Genomic DNA, 25,555 nt, shown 5'->3' on the forward strand with positions numbered 1-25,555 from the left:
GTATTTTAATGTTTTTTTCTGGTGCGCACCATCTGTATTCTCATCTTTTCTCGCTTTATTCTCACACTTCTCACCGCCTGCTTCGCCTGTGTGGCTCCACGCTCTCGCATCTGCACAGATCTGATTGGCAGAGGAGAGCGGTTGGTGATTTTACAGCGCTGTAAAGCACGTAAATCATAAAGACAATAAACGTTACGCCGCTTTAAATGAACACTGTCAGAATTAAATCCTTATCTGTAGTTTATTGTTTTGGGTCCGGATTGGACACTTTCTGTGTGGATTGGACCGCGGCCCGCCTATTAGTGACCCCTGATGTAGAAGAACGCTGCACTACATTTTTTCTGAACGTACCTGCCTCCTCCACATCCTCCGCCTCCTCCTCCTCTCCTTCCTCCGCCTCCTCAGTGTCAGGTGCAGAGGACTCCTCCAGGCTGACGTCCTGCATTAGGATTCGCTCCGTCTCCACACTCTGCAATCGGCAATACACACTCTGTTCAACTACCATTATTATTTCAACTCCAGCTATTACTAATGCATCCAGAAGGTAAAGTTCAGCCGAACAGGTCGGCTTTATCTTACCGTTACTGATTCCTTCAGCGCAGCTCGGCATCGCTGCAGCAAATCCACAAACAGGTATATGAGGAGAGCCTGGAGAAAAAAGAAAAAAAACACCAAAAAAATGTTACTCAAAGAACATTACTTTCTCAGTAATACGATCGACAGATTTACATGAACTTTTCTGATGTTTGCATTGGAAACAGCCAATAATCTCCCAAAACAAGACATTTTAAACATGTTTTACTGTTAAATTTTAAACATGCATCGTAGAGTAATCCAATCTGGTCATCCAATCTATGAAGAAAAACATCTGGAATTATTAACTAAAGAAAAAAAAAAGTGTTAAACAAACCAGAATAGCTTAGCTCTTGCTAAGCTGATCAGTTTTGCACACCTTGGCTGGATTCAGCTTTATGAGGGAGAGTCACCTGGATTTCAGGTTCAGTTAACAGCTGTGCTGCACTCATCAAGAGTAAAATATTTTTTAAAAAATGCTGTAATGACAGTTTATGGGACCCGCTGTGTGTTTTTTTTATTAAAGGTCTCATTCCATCATTTTTTCATTGATTTTAAAATGTCTAGTTGTGGTCTATAGTATAAGTGAATACCATGTGAGCTGTTTTTAGTGAAAAAAAGTACTCCAGTATAGCAGTGCTTTAGTCCGTTGTTGGTTGTAAATGAAATGTTGGTTGGTTTTGCTCATGAATACTTACAAATGTAACATATATATCACCAACATTTTTGAATACTGTGAACGATATTATACCCTGAAATATGGTGCCATATCACCCAGCCCTAATTATCACATCAGGGTACTACTTTTTTACTGTTTTTAGCAAAAGAAAAATTCACACTGTTCTCTTTTCTCATTATATATCAACTAGAGACAGATTAAATCTGTCCAGTATCGTTTATTTTACTTTAATCCTGGTCTGGATATATGGAGGTATTTGTAGTGCATTATGATTAGTATCATGACATTCTGGATCATTGACTTCTGTTACAAATCTGATACAATTCTTGTATTGTTTTATATCTCAGTTAGGGGTATGCAGTAGTGTATTCCTGAAATAACTTTTGTAATTCTAATTTTCTAATTTTAAGAGTATCGTTATCACAAAAATACCATGAAATATCGTGATATTATTTTAGGTCCATATCACCCACCCCTAACTAAAGTAAACCAATAATTACCATGCAGCTCAAAAAAAGATATAATGAACAAGATAAATTCATTCTTTAATGCTCTTACCTGCATAAAGAAACCAGTAAGGAAGGAAACCAGGAACGGTACCAGTCCTGCACGAGCGATGGTGACTGGAAGACCTGTGAACATCACACCCAGTGTGAGACTTCAGAACTCACTCCTCTAATTCCACACATTACAAGAAAACTCACACAGTGATGATGAACAACTGTGTGACTTGGCAAAGGAGAGATCTGAGCATTAAGTCACTTCATAGTGCCAGTATCTCTTTTACAGCGAGAGGAGCATATTAGTAGCAGTACTTCAACCGGGACAGAGGGAAGAATGAGAAATGCCTTTTTAAGAACTATTAAATCTTTTTGAAAACAGAAACGCTCAATGCACTGCACCATGTAATTGCACTCTGTTAGAAACATATATATCTGCTACTGCACAGCTCATAAAACTCCGAATATATCATTAGCAAAAGAGAACACCGTCTTAGTGAGAAGCTCACAGAGACAGTTTGTTTAAATTTCTGTCTAATGATAATGTCCTCACGCGCAGATTTTATTCTGCCACTACAAGCATTAGGCCCGCGTATGAATTTCCATTTACGTCAAGAGGTTGATTAAGAAAGCAGGTGAGTGGAGTGAAGACAAACGGAGACGTGTCAGACGTGTCTAATCATCGGCAATATCTATTCAGTCCAAGCCTTTTCTTACAGTTATTGTTCCTTTTTAGAAGAATAAAGGCAGTCACATCTCTATAACGATGTGATTTTTTAATTAGAGTAGAGGTAAGATCGGGCCCAAAAAATCCGACCCGGCCCAGCCCGAGCCTGTGCACGTTCTGCCCGAGCCCGACCCAACCCGAACCATAAACTGTCTGTTTTCGGGCTGTTTGAATGAGCGAAATATGATCAGAATTATGTTAATTAACACTGAAACATAGAAGCATAGAACTATTATTTAATTAAAATGATTTTTAAGAACAGCTAAACACAGTGCTGCAAGTGATTATAACATTTTTCATTTTTCATTATAGTTTAATTTGATTTTGTTTTTATTTTTTCTCCTACAGTTCCGTAAGTTTTAATTCGTTTTTAGAGTTGGCTTGCTAGTTTTTATTCGTTTTTAACACATCTTATCAGCGAGAGAGAGAGATTTGTGTGTTCTGGTGTATGAGCTACTCACAGGTAAAGGTTCTCACACACTGTATCTCCTGTTTCTCTTTTATCTCCTCGCGCTCATATTCTAATCCTATACATAATTCTGCAGTTTCTCAGGGTTTTCTGTCGTATTTTGCGGCTAGCGCGAGCGCTTTAAACAAGAACTAACGCCACGGACCACGAGGTGCCGCACGCTGCTGCTGTTGTGCCGAATCCGACTTCCTGCTGAATTGGACTCCCGCATCGTGAACAGAATCGGCACAACACCGCCCGCTGTACAACTCCGGGAGTAAAAACAGTGCTTATTAATAAATTAAACACAAAAATGAGGGAATTCTATCAGTAATTTCAGTTCGTTTTAGTTAGTTTTATGAACACAAAATACAGTTCCAGTTAGTTATGTTTTTTTCTTTTAATTATCGTTTTTATTAGATTCAGTTAACACAAATGTTTTTTCACTTTCAGTTTTCGTTATTTCGTTGGTTAGCTTTAAATAAATAAAAAATATAATTAAAAAACAGATGCCTACATCTCAGACTATTTTCTGGAGCCCAACCCGGCCCGGCCCGAGGAACGTGGTGGAAAATCTCCATTTCGGGTCAGGCCTCGGGTTCGGGCACAGAATCTAAGCTCTAATTTAGAGACAAGCTAATGCACAAGCTTAGATACACCTGTTTAAATAACATGCAACATAATTTGTTCGATTTTTTTTGTATGTAAAATAAGTTTAAAAAGAGCAATTTCTAAAGAGAAGAGTCTTCAGCAAATTCTCTTATTTAATCAGGAATATTTGCTGCTATAATACTGTAATCTGTATATTCTATATAGTTTATACACATATAAGTTGCTATACCTATATGCTATAAAATGTTACATATCTTTGCAGCTTTTTATTATTATTATTTTTTTTATTATTGTTATTATTATTACGCACATTCAGATTGTACTGTCAGTAGGGCTTTTAGGGTTTTTTGAGCTCCAGGTATTCGGCACTGATTGGTAGCGAATATTTGAATATTCGTGTTTAAAAAGACGGATTAAAAACGGATTAAAGTACTGCTGCAGTTCAATGTTTCGATTTTATATTTTGAAATTCGTTAGATTTTTTTTTTTAGCATTTTGAGCTTAGATTAGATGGTTATTTTCCAATTTCATATTATTTTTTTCTGTTCATTCTGCTCTATATGTTATTTATCTGCATTTTTTTGTAGTATTTATTTATGTTTTTCTACTGCTTTAGTTTTATATAGTTAATATTTCGAATTCATATTATGGAATTCATTAGATTATATTTTTTATAGCATTTTAAGCTTACTTTAGTTGGTTATTTTCCAATTTCATATCTATTTTTCTGTTATTATTAAATGTTAATAGATTATTAGCTTCTAGCTTGTTGCTAGACTATTTGGCATTTATTTATTTATTATTTGTCATAATTTTTTCTCCCAATTTAACTATGCTGATAATAATATCCACACCTTTTAGCTGTATATCCCCTATCGCTCATGATGCCACAACATAAGGAGGGTGAAGACTAACACACGCCTTCTCCTATACATATAAAGTCAGATTCCGCCTCTTTTTGAACTGCTGCTGATGCTGTAGCATTGCCGAGTAGCATCACAGCACACTCGGAGGAAAGCGTAGCGACTCGGTTCTGATACATCAGCTCACAGACGCAGCCTTGTGCTGATGGACATCAACCTAGAAGTGATGAGGGAAAGAGCACCATCTACTGTACCCACCCAGAGAGAGCAAGACCAACTGTGCTCTCTCCCGGGGCTCCGGCAGCTGATGGCAAGCTGCAGGATCGGGATTCAAACCAGGGATCTCCTGTTCATAGTGGCAGCGCTTTAGCCCACTGGATCACTCACAGCCCAATATTTGTACGTTAAAGTATCTGTTTATTTATTTCCAAAACAGATAATTTGACAAGAACCTCCAAAACTTTTCCATAAGACTGCACTTGATTTAGTATGTAGCACCAGTCAAAAGTTTGTACACATCCTCTTCTGATTTAGTGTGTTTTCTTTCTGTTTATAATTTTTTACATTGTAAATTTAATATTGAATACTATATTAAAGCTATATAGGAACATATGCAGAACAATAAGTGTTAAACAAACCAAACAAATTTCTGCAAAGAATATCTTTATCACAAAAATAGGCTAACATTTTGTGAGATTATTTTAGAGGCATATCATCGACCTTTAATAATTATTCTTTCAATCATTTGTTTTGTCATGTCTGGTGCTGAAAGCACGTCTGTGTCTCCCACATCCAGCTCTATCTGCGATTCTCACAGTAACAACTACAATACCCAGAACGCACCACTCCATGACACAACACACACTCCCGATCACATGACACGTCACATGACGCCACCAGGAAGTCCCGAGTACTGATTACTCAGTGTATTTAAGGACCATGCTCACGCTCACACCTCGCCGAGTATCTGTTTGGTAAATCCTACAATACAAAGCGTTTCTCTTGCCCTTGCTATTTTCCGTGTATGATCCTGTTTTTGTTTTCTACCGACTTTGATTTTTGCCTGCTCCCTTGTGTTGGATTACCGTGTATGACCTGGACTGTTTATTGTACTCTGGATTTTTGCCTACCCTGTGATACTGCCTACCCGTGTATGAACTCTGGACTGTCCTCCGGTTATGGTATGGTTTCTCTACACTGTGCATTTTTGGTACTGACCCTGTTTCTGTTGACTACCCCTGTCTACTCTATAACTTTAATAAAAGTTATTTTATTGTATCTGCATCAGTCTCATTCCTGTCTGGCCCTGACAAGATACTCGGCCATAATGACAGAGACTGCGGATACAGAGTCTATTAAGTCTGGTTTGGCTAACCAGGGTCGGCTTTTAGGTCAGCACCAGCAAACGCTCGCTGGTGTGACCCAAGCTGTTGACGAGCTAGCACGCCACCAGGTTAACCAACAGCAGCAGCTAGCCGAGATTATGAGTCACCTCCGGGGTTTGTCCACCCAGAACCCTAGCCCAGTGGTTAGTCCTGTAGCCAGCTCTAACAAAACCACTACTCCCTTTTTCGCTGTGTGTAAACCCGAAGTCTATGACGGAAACACTGAGAAATGTAATGGGTTTCTGCTCCAGTGCTCCGTGTTTTTTAGCAACTCACCTCCTGCTTCTGATAAAGCTAAAATCGGGTTTATAATTTCTCGACTGTCTGGCAAGGCTTTGGACTGGGCTACAGCTATTTGGGAGAACATTTCTGAATCCAGCTACGACACTTTTTTGTCTATTTTTCGCAGCGTTTTTGATCATACACGCTATGGGCAATCTAGTGGAGAGCTTCTGATTACCTTGAAGCAAGGTAAACTATCTGTGGCAGCCTTTGCTCTGGAGTTCCGTACGTTAGCTGCTAGCAGCGGTTGGAACGACCCTGCTCTCATCTCCATGTTTCGACACGGACTTAACCCTGAGATTCAAAGAGAACTTGCATGCAAGGACGACTCACTCACCCTGGATCAGCTGATCGCTCTGTCTATCCGTCTGGATCAGCTCCTTTCCTGTAAGCCCAAAGCTGTTAGCCACACTCCTGCGGTTCGCCCTGCACTACTCCAGTCCGGGAATCCAGTTCCGGAATTTGCGCCTGCACCCATCTCTGAACCCATGGATATCACACGATCCAGATTACCCGTCGCTGAGAGGCAGCGTCGCATGCGCCTTCACCTGTGCCTCTATTGTGGTGGTTCAGGTCATCTGAGGGCTAACTGTGAACTCCGGCCCAATTCTGCTCAAGCGTCTGCTCTGGGACAGCGCGTGGAGAGTACTCCACGCGCTAACGTGGTATGTACCCCTGTTTCTGAACTTAAAGAAAAATGTTTCATGTTGCCTGTTATTATTACCACTCCAACGGATGTGTTTTGTGTCTCAGCGCTTGTAGATTCTGGGTCGGAGGGGAACTTTATCAGCCTGGACCTGGTGGAGGAGCACGCCATACCCACAAAAGTTCTCCCCAAGTCGATCTCCATCCATGCCATCGATGGAAAGACTGTACGCTCCAAACCTGTGACCCTGCAGACTCTTCCTCTCACCCTTCAAGCCAGCGCTCTACATGTGGAACAGCTCTCTCTCTATGTGCTCCCATGCACAGAACATCCCCTGGTTTTGGGAGCGCCATGGCTAAAGACACACGACCCCGTCATTTCATGGAGCCTGGGAGACATCACTGCCTGGTCTCCTTTCTGCCGTGAGAACTGTTTATCTTTAACTTCACTCTCTTTACAATCTACCTCTGTTGAAAGCCCTAATTCTGTAGATACCCCTGCTATTCCCTCCGAGTACTATGACTTTTCTGATGTGTTTAGTAAAGCTAAAGCTACCGAGTTACCTCCGCATCGCCCCTATGATTGCTCTATTGATTTACTAGAGGGTTCTGTACTGCCCAAAGCTCGTGTGTACCCATTGTCTCGTGATGAGGAGAAGGCTATGGAAGAGTATGTTAGTGAAGCTCTTGCGCAGGGTTTCATTCGCCCATCCAAATCCCCTGTTGGCTCCGGTTTCTTCTTCGTGAAGAAGAAGGATGGGGGTTTGAGACCCTGCATAGATTACAGAGGCTTAAACGACATTACTAAAAAGTTTGCTTACCCGCTCCCGTTAATCCCAGCAGCTCTTGAACAGTTACGTAATGCCGTGTACTTCACCAAGCTCGATCTCCGTAGCGCTTATAATCTCATTCGCATCAGGGAAGGTGACGAATGGAAAACAGCGTTTTCCACCACCAACGGCCACTATGAATACCTGGTCATGAGCTACGGTCTCGCTAACGCCCCAGCTATATTCCAGTCGTTTATGAATGACATATTTCGCGACCTCATTAATCATTCTGTTGTCCTTTTTATAGACGATATCCTTATCTATTCACCAGATCTCCCCACACACATTCAGCATGTCCGTCAAGTTCTCCAACGCCTGAGAGAACATAGTCTGTTTGCCAAAGCCGAGAAATGTGAGTTCCATACTCAAAGGGTCACATTTCTCGGCTACGTTATCAGTTCCTCCGGTGTCCTTATGGACGATGACAAAGTAACTGCCGTTACTAGTTGGCCTGTGCCCCAGACCATTAAAGAACTCCAGCGATTCCTTGGCTTCGCTAATTTTTATAGGCGGTTCATCCGTAACTTTAGCTCCATTGCTGCGCCCCTTACTGCCCTCACTAAGGGGGCTGCTAAAATCCTGAAATGGTCAACCGAAGCGGATCGCGCTTTCTGTGAGCTGAAAGCTGCGTTCATTTCAGCCCCTGTACTTAGGCACCCTAAGCCCGAGTTTCCCTTCGTAGTGGAAGTGGACGCTTCCGAATCGGGTGTTGGTGCGGTTCTCTCTCAGCGTAGTGGGTCGCCACCTAAATTGTTTCCTGTAGCCTTCTTCTCACGCAAGCTTTCCCCTGCGGAGCGTAACTATGGGATAGGGGATAGGGAACTTCTTGCTGTGAAATTAGCTCTAGAAGAATGGCGTCACTGGCTGGAGGGGTCCGTTCATCCGTTTACTGTGTATACTGATCACAAGAATTTGGAATACCTCCGCACGGCTAAACGACTTAATCCGAGACAAGCACGTTGGTCCCTTTTTTTCTCTCGATTTAACTTCTCAATCTCGTTCCGTCCGGGAAACCGTAATACTAAAGCTGATGCGCTGTCCAGGGTTTACAGCACTGTGGACAGCGCATCCCAGCCCCAGGAGGCTGAACGCATTCTTCCTCCCTCTGTTCAGATCGCAGCCATTCAATGGGAGTTAGACGATCAGATTCGCCAAAGTAACGCTAATCAGCCCGATTCTGAGGACTGTCCTCAGGGTAAAACGTTCGTACCCGTCCAGTTTCGAGACAGGCTCATCACCTGGGCTCATTCCGCTTTAACCTCTGGTCATCCTGGTGTCACACGCACGTTACAATTACTCTCTGCCCGTTACTGGTGGAATTCTATGCGTGCTGATGTTCACTCATTCGTTACCTCCTGCTCTGTTTGTGCGCAATGTAAAACGCCTAAAACCCTTCCAGCCGGTAAGCTACTACCTCTCCCTGTACCTGAGAGACCTTGGTCGCATATTGCCGTTGATTTTGTCACTGATCTGCCTGTATCTGAGGGTTATACTACAGTTCTCACTGTTGTTGATCGTTTCTCTAGAGGGGTTAAATTTATTCCATTCCCAGCTCTGCCTACTGCCTTCCAAACTGCTCAAGCTATTTATATGCATGTATTTAGACACTTTGGTATCCCCGAAGATATTTTGTCTGACCGTGGTCCTCAATTTACCTCTCGTGTGTGGAAGGCATTTTTTGAACATCTCGGTGTACATGTCAGTCTCACTTCTGGTTTCCACCCTACATGTAATGGTCAATGTGAGAGGGTTAATCAGGAACTCGGGAAATTCCTCCGCACATACTGCTTCAAACATCCCACTGATTGGTCACAATACCTCGTTTGGGCTGAAATTGCACAAAACTCCTTAGTTAATACTACCTCTGGCCTCACCCCCTTTCAGTGTGTTCTGGGTTTTCAGCCTCCCCTAGCTCCCTGGACAGCGGTGTCCACTGATGTGCCGGCTGTGGATGAATGGATGAAGCGCAGTGAGCAGGTGTGGGAGGACACGCATCGTAAAGTCTCTGAGGTACTGCGTGTGTACAAGGAGCGTGCTGACAAGCACCGTGGTGACAGCCCAGACTACCAACCAGGAGATCGGGTGTGGCTTTCTACCCGGGACTTTAGGTTTGAGGGTAGTTGTAGAAAACTCCTGCCTAAGTTTATTGGTCCTCTTAAGATTTTGTCACGTATTAATGAAGTTACTTACAAGGTGGAGTTACCCCCTCAGTATCGTATTAATAATTCTTTTCATGTATCTCTCCTCAAGCCTATGGTCCCGGGTCCGCTCGCTGACGCTGCACCGGCTGATGTTCCACCCGCGGCTGTGGAGGGGGAGGGGTCGTCCACGTATGCTGTCCGGGAGGTGCTGGATTCACGCAGACGTGGGGGTGTGCTCCAATACCTTATCGATTGGGAGGGGTATGGTCCGGAGGAGCGTTGTTGGGTGGCTGCCAAAGACGTGCTGGACCCTGCCTTGCTCGTGGAGTTTCATGCTCGTTTTCCTGGTAAGCCTGCTCCTAGGCCCCGTGGACGTCCCAAGCGTCCTCCGACCTCCTCTGCTCCAACTCGTCGGGTTTCTCGCTCTGGTGAGCCCCGTCTGTCTGGCACCTCCGCTCCGACACCTGCACCTCCCGCCGGTACTCCCTGTCCGCCGGGTGGTCGTCGCCGGGGTCGGCCCCGTTCTGCCTCCGCTCCGGTTCCTCAGGGGGAGGGTACTGTCATGTCTGGTGCTGAAAGCACGTCTGTGTCTCCCACATCCAGCTCTATCTGCGATTCTCACAGTAACAACTACAATACCCAGAACGCACCACTCCATGACACAACACACACTCCCGATCACATGACACGTCACATGACGCCACCAGGAAGTCCCGAGTACTGATTACTCAGTGTATTTAAGGACCATGCTCACGCTCACACCTCGCCGAGTATCTGTTTGGTAAATCCTACAATACAAAGCGTTTCTCTTGCCCTTGCTATTTTCCGTGTATGATCCTGTTTTTGTTTTCTACCGACTTTGATTTTTGCCTGCTCCCTTGTGTTGGATTACCGTGTATGACCTGGACTGTTTATTGTACTCTGGATTTTTGCCTACCCTGTGATACTGCCTACCCGTGTATGAACTCTGGACTGTCCGCCGGTTATGGTATGGTTTCTCTACACTGTGCATTTTTGGTACTGACCCTGTTTCTGTTGACTACCCCTGTCTACTCTATAACTTTAATAAAAGTTATTTTATTGTATCTGCATCAGTCTCATTCCTGTCTGGCCCTGACATGTTTATTGATTTTTTACAAAAAAAATATATATTTTTTTTAATTAACCAGATCTAAGCCAGGTGTGACAGATATTTATAAATACATACTATATTTATATCTATAATTTATCACCTATGTACACATGCATGCATAATAATATTATTAATAATAATATTAATAATAATAATAATAATAATAATAATAATAATAATAATAATAATAATAATAATAATAATAATAATAATAATTATTATTATTATTATTATAGAAATACAGCAGAGAGGCCTATGCCAGTTTTGGATTAGTCTATGATCAGTCATTGTGTCAGGTCTGATGCTGATAGCGCTTCTGTCTCTCCCACACTCAGTGCTCCCTGCGATCTCCAGTTTCCGAACTACACTACCCAGAACGCACCACACGCTGACATCACACATTCACCTGATCTCAGTACACCCCCCGGAAGTCCGGAATACTAATTTTTCACAGTATAAATAGCCCTTTCACACGCATACCTGTGCTGAGTATTGATTGGTTTTCCACTTTACAACGCGTTTCTATTCTTGCCTGTGTTTTCCTTTTGTGTATGACCCCTGGATTGTTTATTCTCGACTCAGATTTTTGCCTACGCTCTGACATTGGATCTTTGTGTATTACCTGGACTGTTTATACCATTGCTGATTTTTGCCTGCTCTTCACTATTGCCTTGCCGTGTATGACCTCAGGACTGTCCCTCGTTATTCGGTACGTGTTATCTCTCTGGCTGCTGTTCGCCCCTGTTGAACCTTTTCTGTATATTGACTACCCGTTGTTTCTGTGCTGTAAAATAAATCACAGTGTTCTGCATCTGCACGTGTCTGAGTACTGTCTAGCCTTGACACATTGGTTTGATTCATCAAATTTACAATATCTTATTTCAAAAGGTGGGCTTGATATAAGTGATGCAAAGTGATACAAGTGATCTGTAATACACCACATTAGGCACTAATGGTCAAATTTAAATAATTTAATTAAGATATATATGTTATGCCATCTAGTGGCTTTTTTTGGTAGCAGCAGTGTGTGCTATTAAAACAGCAATGTGCAACATAACAAAATAAATAATAAAAAAATACAGGAACAGTCATGTACAAAACAATAGAACAACTAGAGCCTTAACAAACTGAACTCTATCCTACTACTATCCTATCCTACTAACAGATAAACATGAAAAATAAGACTTTAAGACTTTTTCTTTAATAAAGATATATTATTAACTTTATCTGAGAGAAAGATGCTCCTTAAGGTACCAAAACTATTAACATATTTGAGACTAAACAAAACAACTGTTATTTTTATATTTTCAAGTATTTCTTTAAGAAGATGAGAATGTTCACATTCTCTGGAGAAAGAGCTACAGCTAAATGATAATCGTCGATCATCATTTTGACTTCGAGGCTCGAGACCATGACATAATTTCAATCGATTTCGATGAAATATCGAAATTGTGACACCGCTACTAATTATGATGTCAAGTTTTCTAAACAGGATCCAATAGTCCTACTCTTTACATTTTGTGACCTTAGCTTAACATAACAAACTGCCTTTTCCCACTTTAACCACTTTACTGATATAAAAATGATCATGCTTACGCTCAGCTCCAACTTACCTAAGATTCCTGTTCCCAGGATTGTTGCAATTGTTAAAAAATCTGTGGAGAGAGAAAAGAATGTTCATATCAAAGAATAAAAAAAACATAAGATCACAATACTTTCATATTATCAAAATGTAACAAACGAGATTTGAGGAAATTGTAACCAATTCATTATTGTATTTTACAGTAAAATCAAACAGTAAATAACTGTTGGATTGGACTGGATTAGATCAGAGCTGAAGATACGAGACTCGTGGTTATCCTGATCAGGACATTCCTAAAATGTAATTAATCTGTGTTTGTAATGTAATGGCTTTATTAATAATATACTGGATACTAGACACCAAAAACACGCCGCCATACCTCCCACCTCTATTTTACACACAGCTTATTCTAAATCATCACCTGACTGTTCCTCACTCTGTCAGCTAGCACTGCATTACAACAAAACAGACGTCACTAACGCCCCAAATAACATCCGCTTAACACCAAATCATTACATCTGTGAAAACGTCCCATGATGCACCAGTACACCACCATCCACCACACTGTCATCTTCTGATCTGCCTTACAGTGTGAATCCACACCTGAACAACATCTGCGACTCTGCCTCATCCCAAACAACCAGAGAAAGAGAGAGAGAGAGAGAGAGAGAGAGAGAGAGAGAGAGAAAGAGAGAGAGAATGAGAGAATATGACTGTCTGAGATATAGAAAGAGAACAATAGAAAGAGAATGAAAGAGATAATGAGAAAGAAAAAGAGAGAGAGAGATTGTTATAGAAACAGAGCGATAGAGAGACTGACAGATGGAGACAGACTGAAAAAATATAAAAGAGAATATGTGTGAGAAAAAGAGAACAACAGAGAGATAATGAGAGAATGAAAAAGATAATGAGGACCGGAGAACAAGGAACATGAGTAAGGAAAAGAGAAACAGTTAGAGAGACATCCCACATCCCACATAGCTTGTTTTAACACTGTCTGATATGCTTGCCTCTGAACAGCAAAAGACCTAGCACTTAGCACGGTTAGCGAATAATGCTAATGCTGCTCCAGCAGTGCTAGTCGGGATAAGCAGCAGGCTACATTCTAATAATACTCATCTCTGAACGGCAAAAGAGTTAGTGCTGACAGGTAAAATTCATCCATAAGGGACACCAGATTATGAGGCACACTGACAGTTAAAGGATTTTAAGTTAGCGTTGCAGGTTAGCCGTTAGCTATTGCAGCTAATCCACCACGCTACCTGTCAAAATAAAAGTCTCCTACGCAACCAGTGCAAAAAAAAAAATATTCTAGAGCAAGCCCTATATTTAATATTTAACATTTAATATTTAACTTAAAAAAAATAATAAAAATTTAATAATTTAATTTAAAGACAACTATTGTGTATTTGCATATAAAGCGTGTCAAATAAACGACTTTTAAATGCATTTACATTACATGCACTTGTGTATACTCCTCAAAGGGCTGTGTGGTCTGTTTCAGCCTCATTATGTAACCTTAATCATAGTACTATTAATAAATTAAAAGTATTAGTATTTGTATCGGTATCGGCAGTTTTATATCAGTTTAATATCAGTTTTATATCAGAATCGGGTCGGAGCTGAAAAAAGTGTATTGACCCATCATTACCCACAAAGGCTGTTGAATAACTATATATACACACATATAAATAAATGCATTACAACTTTTTATTACATAACCTCAGACATACAGTATATCTAAAGTGTACTCATAAATATAGATATGGCCCCTTTAATACAACACACAAGTGCACGTGAGTAGTATCTGGAAATGAAGAGCACAGAGTAAGGCTTGTTTTGAAAGCTACACAGCCTTAAGTCTAAGATTTTTCTCACCAAACACTCCTCTCCTCTGACCTAATTACAGAAATGATGCAGCCCTGCTTTGATGCATATTAATAAGATGTTGCTGATTAGCTGCTGAATGAAAAAAAGAGAGCAGCACTCACGAATGAAAGGGAAAACGCGAGAACTGGAAATTGACTTTGCTGACACCACAGATAGCATCTGATTTTCCAATTACATTGTAAATGTTTTCGAAAGGATTAATTACAGATGCGCGAGAATGCGAAAGCCGGCGAGAAATCAGCATGTTTGCCTCCTTGATTTGCCCAAAACTGGGGGAAAAAGTGCAGCAGATAAAAAGTAAACAGCAGTGAAGAAATCTTTATTACAAATTTAGAGTGATTCACTGGAATTATTCGTTTTATTCCAAATGTCATCCTTAAAAAGTACAATATCTTACATATTTACATTTATGGAATTTAGCTTTAGCTTTAGGCACACCAGATTATGAGGCACACTGACAGTTTTGGGAAAAAATAAAGGATTTTAAGTTAGCGTCGACGGTTAGCCATTAGCTACTGCAGCTAATCCACTACGCTACCTGTTAAAATAAAAGTCTCCTACGCAACCAGTGCAAAAAAAAAAGTCTAGAGCCCTGTATTTATATATATATATATATATTAAAAGTAAAAAAAAAAAATCTCCTATTACACAGGTGGGCTGTTAAGTGTCTTGCCCAAGGACTCTTATTGGTGTAGCGCAGCACTCAGTCACCCAGACCTGGAATTGAACTGTAGTCTCTCCCGCAATGTGGTAGTTAGGCCACTGGCAGATAGTGGTGTTATCCACAGCACCACACTAACCAACATATTGAGCCTGATATAGTGGTACAATGCAAAAACCTAAATCTTAGCATGTTAAATGATCGAATTTCAAGGCAAGAAATCTTATTTTATTAGGTATTTTTGTCTCACTAAAGCAGTGTAAGTGATTATTTTGCTTATTTTAGAAACAACGGCCTTAATCAGTCTCACTTTTAACTTTTAATTGATTTAAATGATGATTTTACTTTATTATTATTTTAAGACATTACTAAGAAGAATTGGCAGATTTTTTTTAACTTACATATATTTTTCAGGCTATAAGGCATACCTAAAATTCTTTATTTTTCCCAAAAAATATAAGAGCTTTTTGTAATCCCAGTTTGGTAGAACGTGGGACAAACTACAGGATGGGTTACCAGAACACTCAGGGTTTCTCAGTTTAGTTGAATGGCATTTATGTTGCGCTAGCGCTGTGGTTAGCAGCTAATGCTAATACTGATGCACCCAGCCTTAGTGCTGGAGAAACTTCACTGAAACTCACCCTTAGACAAAATTTATTGGAAATCTAAGCTTACTGTAAATAAACGGAAGCACTATACTCACCCAAATAAATGGTTTTCAGAAGATAAATCTGTGTAGATTAACATCCAGCACTCATTTAAATTAGCATTACAGTTTTGTTTACTTAGGCGCTTCCCCCAGCTTTCCCATTAAAAGGGAAACATTGCCACACCCTTCCTCACTTCTATGTAGGCATCCTTACTAGTGTCACTTAATCACCTTATTATATGGTGCGCCTTATGTGAAAACATAGACCAGAAAATAAATGTTAATTGATTGTGCACCTAATAGCCTAAAAAATATGGTATATTTGTCTTGTTTTAGGGATTTTACATTAAGGACTACATGGACTGCGTTCCACTTAAACAATCAGACATCATTGCAGCAATCATTGTTAGCATTGCCTCAGCATTGCTTGTGTTACCATTTGATAAGAATGCATTAAGCAGTATTTTATGCATCCAAACCTCAAGAAAACACACAGATAAACCATTTGTCAACATTTGTTACTGAGACTGCTTCATTGTTTAATAAAAAAATAGGATATTATCTTATTTTCATAATTCCAATGTATTACGGCCCTTGTCTTTATAAAAACATGACAAAAAATGTTAGCATTGCTAGCAAGTGCGGCAAGACGTAATACTTGTGTTTTACTAGCGTAATGCTAGCAATTTAGATTTCCATTTCCACCTTAAATGGTTATAACTTCTAAATAGCTAGCAAAAGAATCCCGGTCCACCTTAAATGGTACAGTAGCAGTTCTAGCTAGCTACTGCTGCATATCTTTTACAAAGAGTTTATCTTAATTTAATGTAATTTCAATGTGCATTTGCATTATATAAATATAAAAATATATAAATAAAGGGTAGCATTGCTAGTGAGTGTAGCAAGAAGTAATGGTAACATTTTACTCGCGTAATACCAGTGATTAAGATAGCAAGTAAAATGTCCCATTCCACCTTAAATGGTACAGAAGCAGTTACCAAAACTGCTGCATTCTTTGATAAAAATCCAATAACCATTGTTACCAAGACGTAACATTAGTGTTTTCCCCAGTCTATTACTTATTAGTGGTTTACCTACATAGCTAGCAAAATTTCTCGCTTAAGCGGTGCAGTCGCTGATAAAAAAAAATGTCAAAAATTGTTATAGCTTAATGTAATTCGAATCTATTATGGACCTTCATAACAAGTATAAAAAAATAACTAGTATTAGCTAGCTACCAAAGGGGTAATACTAAGCATTTACTATTGTAATGCTAAAGATTTAGCTAGCAAAACTAATGTAACTATTCCACCATAATGAAAGTTTTGCAGCAGCAGTTACTGAGAAGGCTGCATTCTTTGATAAAAAAAAAACAGCTTTAGCTTAATGTAAATTAATGTAGCTTTACCTCCATATCCCTAAATAATAATTATTTGCTCCTTGTTGTGTTTGCTTACAGAAATGTTTATTTGCATCTGGCTGCAACACAACCTCAAAGCATGATTGATCCATCCTCATTCTAAATGATTGTAAATGTGTTATTTTTATGAAATTCTATGCCCTTGTTTTCTCCAAACATATATTTGTTAAAACATATTTTTTTGTGTTTCGTGTTTGCAGTGACATCCATTCAGCCACTCTATAGGTTCATTAATGATTTAAGATAAAATGGTTCGTTAAATTTGAATGAAAATTCGGTTTAGCCTAAAACAGTAACCATGTTCACCAGCTAGTTGTAACGCGGGAGACGGAGGGATGGACGTAAGTGCAATATATATTATTTATTAAACAAACAAGATAAAATAAAACAGTAAACAAAACTCGGGTAACGCACAAAACTACAAAGAAAACAAGGCAAGGATAAACTAGAACTAGGAACACAAAATCAGAGTGCACGGAAGACGAGGATTCAAACGAACGGCAAGGATACAAAGATACAACGGATACAAAGATTACTAAGGACACAAAAGACTCGACACTGAACATTCAAACAGAGGGGCTTAAATACAGGAGGAGAGTGAGAAACACCTGGGCTTGGATGACGAGGGGGCGGGGTTACAGACAGGACACAGGTGAGAACACTAATAGCTAGGGCAGGGCTGGGGCGGAGCTATGGTGGAGACAGGTACAAAAACAACAACACAAGCACAAGGCAGGGAACACATGACAGGTAAACAGAGGGGCAGGAGCACAAGACACCAAACGAGGGAGAAACAGAAGATAGACATGGGCTAAGGTGTAACATAACCCCCCCTCAACGGCGCCACTACCAGAGGCGCCGAGAGAGAGGGAACAGGGACTGGACAGGGGACACGAACGGAGACTGGACAGAGGACTGGACAGGGAATGGAAACTGGACAGGAGACGGAGACCAGGCAGGGAACTTGACATGGGACGGAGACTGGAATGTAGACTGGGACGGGGACAGGACACATGGCTGAACAGGGGACTGGACAGGAGACAGAGACTGGACAGGGGACCGAACAGGAGACGGAGACTGGACAGGGAACGGAGACTGGGACTGGACGGGGGACCGAACAGGAGACGGAGACTGGACAGGGAACGGAGACTGGGACTGGACAGGGGACCGGACACAGGGCTGGACACAGGGCTGAGACTGGACAGGGGGCTGGACAAAACTGGACAGGGGAACTGGAACAAATACATGGACAGGGACGGACACAAACACAGTGACAGGGACGGGAACAGGAAAACCACCGGGGACAGGAACGGGAACAAACACAGACACGGGGACCAGGACAGGGAGAGACATGGGTACAAACACAGCACTGGGGGCAAAGTCAGAAGGCCTCGGGGCAGGCCGGGAATCACGGGGCTTGGGACCAAGCATTGTTCTGGGAGTAGGCTTGGGGGTGTACAAAGTTCTGGGAGCAGGTACCGGGTCAGGGGCAGTGGGTACCACATGGGTGGCAGGCACTGCTGGTGCTGGAGCTGAGGCTGTAGCAGCGGGAGCTGCTGGTGCTGGAGCTGAGGCTGTAGCAGCAGGTGCTGGAGCTGGAGCTGTGGCAGCAGGTGCTGGAGCTGGAGCTGTGGCAGCAGGTGCTGGAGCTGTGGCAGCAGGTGCTGGAGCTGTGGCAGCAGGTGCTGGAGCTGGAGCTGTGGCAGCAGGTGCTGGAGCTGGAGCTGTGGCAGCAGGTGCTGGAGCTGGAGCTGTGGCAGCAGGTGCTGGAGCTGGAGCTGTGGCAGCAGGTGCTGGAGCTGTGGCAGCAGGCGCTGGAGCTGAGGCTGAGGCAGCAGGTGCTGGAGCTGAGGCTGGGGCAGCGGAAGCTGCTGGTGCTTGAGCTGGAGCTGGGGCTTGAGCAGTGGTAGCTGCTGGTGCTTGAGCTGGAGCTGAGGCTGGAGCAGCGGAAGCTGCTGGTGCTTGAGCTGGAGCTGGGGCTGGAGCAGCGGGTGCTGCTGGTGCTTGAGCTGGAGCTGAGGCTGGAGCAGCGGGTGCTGCTGGTGCTTGAGCTGGAGCTGAGGCTGGAGCAGCGGGTGCTGCTGGTGCTTGAGCTGGAGCTGAGGCTGGAGCAGCGGGTGCTGCTGGTGCTTGAGCTGGAGCTGGAGCAGTGGGTGCTGCTTGAGCAGGCGCGGCGGGTGCTGCTTGAGCAGGCGCGGCGGGTGCTGCTTGAGCAGGCGCGGCGGGTGCAGCTTGAGCAGGCGCGGCGGGTGCAGCTTGAGCAGGCGCGGCGGGTGCAGCTTGAGCAGGCGCGGCGGGTCTAGGAGCTCGTGACCTGGGAGTAGGCACAGGAGCAGAGGCTGGACCCCCATGCACATGAACTGGGGTAACAGCGGGCACAGGGTCAGAGGCGGCCGGGGCCGCGGGAACTGGGTCAGAGGCGGCGGGAACTGGGTCAGAGGCGGCCGGGGCCGCGGGAACTGGGTCAGAGGCGGCCGGGGCCGCGGGCACAGAGTCAGAGGCGGCCGGAGCCGCGGGCACAGAGTCAGAGGCGGCCGGAGCCGCGGGCACAGAGTCAGAGGCGGCCGGAGCCGCGGGCACAAGGTCAGAGGCGGCCGGAGCCGCGGGCACAGAGTCAGAGGCGGCCGGAGCCGCGGGCAGCGCTGAAACAGAGGCGGTGGGAGCCGCGGGCAGCGCTGAAACAGAGGCGGTGGGTCCTGCTGGCGTGAGTGCGGCAGGCACCGCGGGTACAAAGTCAGAGGCGGCCGGAGCCGTGGGCACAGAGTCAGAGGCGGCCGGAGCCGTGGGCACAGAGTCAGAGGCGGCCGGAGCCGCGGGCAGCGCTGATCCAGAGGCGGTGGGTCCTGCTGGCGTGAGCGCGGCAGGCACCGCTGACGTGAAGGCGGCTGCCACCGCGAGCTTGGAGGCGGCTGGCACCGCTGGCGAAGAAGCCGCTTCAGCGGGAGCTGAGAGTGCGGCTGCCGCCAAGATCCGGACTGGAGCCGCAGATTCAGCAGAGGGCGTGGTTGTAAACACCGGACCGGAGCTTGCTTCCGGAGCCGGAGTCGACGATCTGGAAGCCGGCCGGGCTGGTGAGCTGGAAGCCGGCCGGGCTAGAGAGCTGGAAGTCGGCCGCGCTGGAGAGCTGGAAGTCGGCCGCGCTGGAGAGCTGGACGCCGGCCGAGCTGGAGTGCTGAAAGTCGGCCGGGCTGGAGAGCTGAAAGCTGGCCGCGCTGGAGAGCTGGAAGCCGGCCGAGCTGGAGTGCTGGAAGTCGGCCGGGCTGGAGAGTGCGGTGGAGCTAACATGCTAGTTAGCTTAGCTGGAGCTGGGCCGACACTCTCCACCCCAAGGAGAGGCGCCGGGAGCGGTTCATCCCCCCGAATTAGCTCCGCGAGGAACCGGAGATACTCCAGGTCCGCCTTCCTCGTGGCATTCCACTTTGCTACGTCCATTTTTTGGTCGAGTCTTATGTAACGCGGGAGACGGAGGGATGGACGTAAGTGCAATATATATTATTTATTAAACAAACAAGATAAAATAAAACAGTAAACAAAACTCGGGTAACGCACAAAACTACAAAGAAAACAAGGCAAGGATAAACTAGAACTAGGAACACAAAATCAGAGTGCACGGAAGACGAGGATTCAAACGAACGGCAAGGATACAAAGATACAACGGATACAAAGATTACTAAGGATACAAAAGACTCGACACTGAACATTCAAACAGAGGGGCTTAAATACAGGAGGAGAGTGAGAAACACCTGGGCTTGGATGACGAGGGGGCGGGGTTACAGACAGGACACAGGTGAGAACACTAATAGCTAGGGCAGGGCTGGGGCGGAGCTATGGTGGAGACAGGTACAAAAACAACAACACAAGCACAAGGCAGGGAACACATGACAGGTAAACAGAGGGGCAGGAGCACAAGACACCAAACGAGGGAGAAACAGAAGACAGACATGGGCTAAGGTGTAACACTAGTATGCAGGCTGTACACTGGACTCAACTGTGTCATTAAAAAAAACAGTATAAACATTATATTGGGCTTTATTTATCTGCTAGAGCTCCGCTAGTAGTTGTACCTCCATGACTCCATGGGGAAGGGTGACACTCTATAACAAGAGGTTGGGATACAAATGAGAAATGGAATTGGGCCTTAGCATTAGCATGTTGACATTCTAAAGCAACCACACTACAAAGCAATAAAAAGCAGTCCATCTCAGTCTTTTACACACAACCTAAACCGACAGAATTGATTAACTGACAAACTGACAAAATGTAGTATGCATATATACAGTAGTGTATAGTACATATAAATGTGTGTGCAGCTCGTCTTAAAGAAGCCTGTCCTTTGGAACTCACAATTACATTCACAGTCAAGATGATTGATGACAAAGTGAGCGGAAGCAAAGTAACCATAATGGCGCTTTAATGACACTCGTATCAGACGCTGTGGCAATCTGCCATCTCCAGTGACATCTTTACATAGTTACTTAATTAAGATGCCACCCAACTTTTAGCGCGAGAATGCAGTTCTCCCACAAAGCATTTCCGAATGCAGCTCATTAATGGATGACGGCTTGGCATTTGCAGTATGTACTGGTGTGATAAGATGGATGAATGAAGCGGACCTGTGTTATTGGGGTGCTGAATTGATTTCTGAGTATTAAGAATAATGGATATTGACAGTGCAGTGAAAGCTGTGCCGAACACTGTGCACAACTGAGCAGCGAGAGCGTGCAGGCTGAAATACAGAACATAAACTGAGGAAAAGAAAAAGCCAGGGTGAGGCATGGTTGGAACAAAGGGACAAACATCACTGCAAGAGATATATAAGAGAAGAAATGGTAGGAAAATATTATTTGAATTGTACTGGCTAAAATAGACAAGGTCATAAGTAGGGGTGGGATAATATATCAATATTAGGCCTGTCACAATAATTGCAATATTGATTCATCATACAGTAAATGAACATACGTATTATTAGATTATGATATATAATATTATATATAATATAATATTATTATTATTGTATAATAATATATATAATATATAATATAATAACAATACAATTCTGATATCATTGCGCATCCACAATATTTAATTACTGAGTTAGAAGTTGTATGAATCGTGTATTTTTGTTTAAAACACCTTTGGTGACACTTTACAATAAGAGTGCATTAATTAACAGTACTTAAGACAGAATATCTTAACTAATTATTCACTGGCACTAGATAAGACATTTCGATGTTAATATTTTAAAGTAATGTCTCAATTCATTATTATTTACAACATTCTTAATAAACAATGTTTAGTAATGCTTAATAATGTCTTAACTTGTGTCAAATAATAATTAGTTGAGATGTTACTTAACCAATTAACACTGTTTATTACTGTTTTATGTACTGTTAATCGTGACCCTCGTTGTATGTAAATGTACATGTGATGTGTACTGTTATTGCTGGGTGTACAAATAGGTATAACAGGCATTATGTACAGTAATGTTATTTTGTACATTCGTTTACACAGTTCTGTACTCATGCACACACACACACACACACAGCCCTCTCTCTACAGCACAGGCTGCTGGGGCTGCACTACTGTACAGGAGAAAACTATACTCGGGATGGTTCTTGGGAAAGTGATCACTGGAGGTGAACAGCTGCTGGTGTGTGTCTGTTGTATTTAAGGTATTTGTTTGTAGTGTGTGGTGAGATGTGATTGAGGTGTGTGTGTGTGTGTGTTTGTGTGTATGTGAGGTAAGTATGGTAAGTGTGTGTTGTATGTATGTGGGTATGTGAGTATAGTGTGTGTGTGTGTATGTGAGGTGTGTTTGTAGTGTGTGTATGTGAGGTAAGTATGGTAAGTGTGTGTTGTATGTATGTGGGTATGTGAGTATAGTGTGTGTGTGTGTGTATGTGAGGTGTGTTTGTAGTGTGTGTATGTGAGGTGTCTCTGTCTCTATGTAGTGTGAGTGTAGTGTGTGTGAGTATGTGAGGTGTCTGTATGTAAGTGTGGTGTCTGTGTGTATGTGAGGTTTATTGTATGTGTGTGTAGTGTTTGTGTATAGTGTGTGTAAGTGTGTACTGGGCTCAGCAGCGTGTCTCTGTACTCACAGCTCTGCAGGTAAGTAAAGCCAGGAGTGTGTTGTGTATAGTGTGTGTGTGTGTGTGTGTATAGTGTGTAGTGTGTGTGTGTGTGTGTGTACTGGGCTCAGCAGCGTGTCTCTGTACTCACAGCTCTGCAGGTAAGTAAAGCCAGGAGTGTGTTGTGTATAGTGTGTGTGTGTGTGTGTGTGTGTGTGTGTGTGTATAGTGTGTAGTGTGTGTGTGTGTGTGTGTGTGTGTACTGGGCTCAGCAGCGTGCCTCTGTACTCACAGCTCTGCAGGTAAGTAAAGCCGGGAGTGTGTTGTGTATAGTGTGTGTGTGTAGTGTGTGTATATATGTGAGGTGTGTAGTGTGTGTGTGTAGTATGTGTGTGTGTGTGTGTGTGTGTTTGTGTACTGGGCTCAGCAGCGTGCCTCTGTACTCACAGCACTGCAGGTAAGTAAAGCCGGGAGTGTGTTGTGTGTGTGTGTGTGTGTGTGTGTGTGTGTGTGTTTGTGTGTATAGTGTGTAGTGTGTGTAGTATGTGGGTGTGTGTAGTATGTGTGTGTGTGTGTGTGTGTGTGTACTGGGCTCAGCAGCGTGTCTCTGTACTCACAGCACTGCAGGTAAGTAAAGCCGGGAGTGTGTTGTGTATAGTGTGTGTGAGTGTGTGTATAGTGTGTAGTATGTGTGTACTATGTGTGTGTGTACTGGGCTCAGCAGCGTGTATCTGTACTCACAGCACTGCAGGTAAGTAAAGCCGGGAGTGCAGGCTGAGCCCGGGCTCCTCCGTGGCCGCCTGAGAGCTGCAGCAGAGCCGCTGCTCTGTGAGACGGAGCTCTGAGAGATGGAGGGACTGTGGCAGGTCTCCTCCGCTGCAGTCTCCATCTTTACTGCCTGTTTACTCGCTAATTTACCCTGTTTTTAGCGACCTAGCTGCTTTTCTCCATCACCTGCGCTTCTAGCGTCTCTCACACGGGAGCGCTGCGCATGCGCGACACATGTGACTGGGCGCGTTGCTAGGATACGGTGATGGCGAGGTAAATATTAAATCTATGTTGTATTAATTATTAATGTGAAAGGTTGAAAGCTAGATGAATATACAATATTTTTTTCTCTACATAATAACTTAATAGTGAAGTGATCTATCAGACTACGAAGGAACACATAAGGAATTAATGTAGTAACTTAAAAGTGTTAAACAAACCAAAATATTCTGTAAAGAATCATTTAGGTGCTCTTTTTCATTATTTATCCTGTGCAACAGAGGCAACTCTTGTTCTTTCCTTCCTGGGGCAGTTCTGATGAGAGCCAGTTTAATCATAACTTATTAAAATACACTGATTGCACTATAAAATGTTTTTTTTTTTAAATATTTTTTTCTTTGTTTAGTTGAGTAGTTTTTATCATAATCTGGATTAGAGCATTACTCAAATATTCACTCTATACCTGTAACTCTATATCTTCACTACTTGATGCTTGCTCTTCAAGTAATTAACTCTTGATGAGTTCAGCACAGCTGTTAACTGAAAGCAGGTGCCTTATTAGTCCATGAAGACAAATATAATCAGAATTATTAACAGCTCAGAGTTCCACAAACTATTTACTCATGAAATTACTCAGTTATAAGTTAACCTACAGTTGTTTCATCTAACAGTTAAACTTTCTATACTGAACTAGCACTCATAGCGCAGTAGCTGGGTTAGCTTAGCATGCTAGCAGGGGTTAGCTTAGCACGCAAGCCATATTTTGTTACTTTTTCTATCGCACACTTAGCCTAACTGGTGAACACGCTAACACACTAAGCTAGTGGTATCTTCACCTGGTCAGATCTTACTTTAAATGAAGTACAGGCAAAAACAACACTGGAAAACAACTTAAAACAGTGTAAAATATACTAGTTTAATTAACACATGCAGCAGTGAGTGGAAATATTTAAGAAAATGATTTACATTTGTGCAGAAACTCCCCCCATCCCCCCCCCCCCCCCCGTGCCGACTCTTTTAGAATAATGAAGGTATGTCCAAACCTTTAACTATACTATACAATATACGAGTATACAAGTCTCACAACATAACATAATTATTTGTTGTTTGTATTAAATTAACTGAAGATTTGACATATTTATTGCCTATGTTTGCCACATTTTTAATGCAAAACTAGAACCACCATTGATTTAATATATGAGAACACAAAAATGTATAATTATCATATAATAATTAATCATAACAAGCATAAACAATTACTAGTATTAACATTAGCTAAATGAATAAATGGTAAAGCAGCAGTTATTGAGTCTGCTGCATTTAAGGTGGAACTGAAACATTTATAGAAGAAGCTAGCAAATAGCTAACTTTAGCTCTCTATTACCAAGGAATTAGAGGTGGAAGAAGATATATGATGCTCTAAATAAAATCCCTGATATCAAAGAACGTTAAATAAAGGTACATTTTTTATTTTTATAAAA

At 42.8% G+C, this 25,555-nt stretch overlaps 1 protein-coding gene across 1 annotated transcript in view; it reads right to left on the minus strand.

The window, feature by feature from the left end:
- Nucleotides 1–24,535, minus strand: part of si:ch211-51h4.2 (uncharacterized) — a 216,312-nt gene extending 191,777 nt beyond the window's left edge. The window contains exons 1-5 of the mRNA XM_049465961.1: nt 23,829–24,535; nt 12,431–12,472; nt 1,811–1,884; nt 580–648; nt 352–469 (exon numbers count right to left, since the gene is read on the minus strand). Of these exons, the coding sequence (XP_049321918.1) occupies nt 352–469; nt 580–648; nt 1,811–1,884; nt 12,431–12,472; nt 23,829–23,976 (451 nt within the window). The 5' untranslated portion in view covers nt 23,977–24,535. The remainder of the gene's footprint in view (nt 1–351; nt 470–579; nt 649–1,810; nt 1,885–12,430; nt 12,473–23,828) is intronic.
- Nucleotides 24,536–25,555: the final 1,020 nt, after the last annotated feature.

Source organism: Astyanax mexicanus, chromosome 16 (genome assembly GCF_023375975.1).
Source record: "Astyanax mexicanus isolate ESR-SI-001 chromosome 16, AstMex3_surface, whole genome shotgun sequence".
In the NCBI taxonomy this organism is placed as follows: domain Eukaryota; kingdom Metazoa; phylum Chordata; class Actinopteri; order Characiformes; family Acestrorhamphidae; genus Astyanax; species Astyanax mexicanus.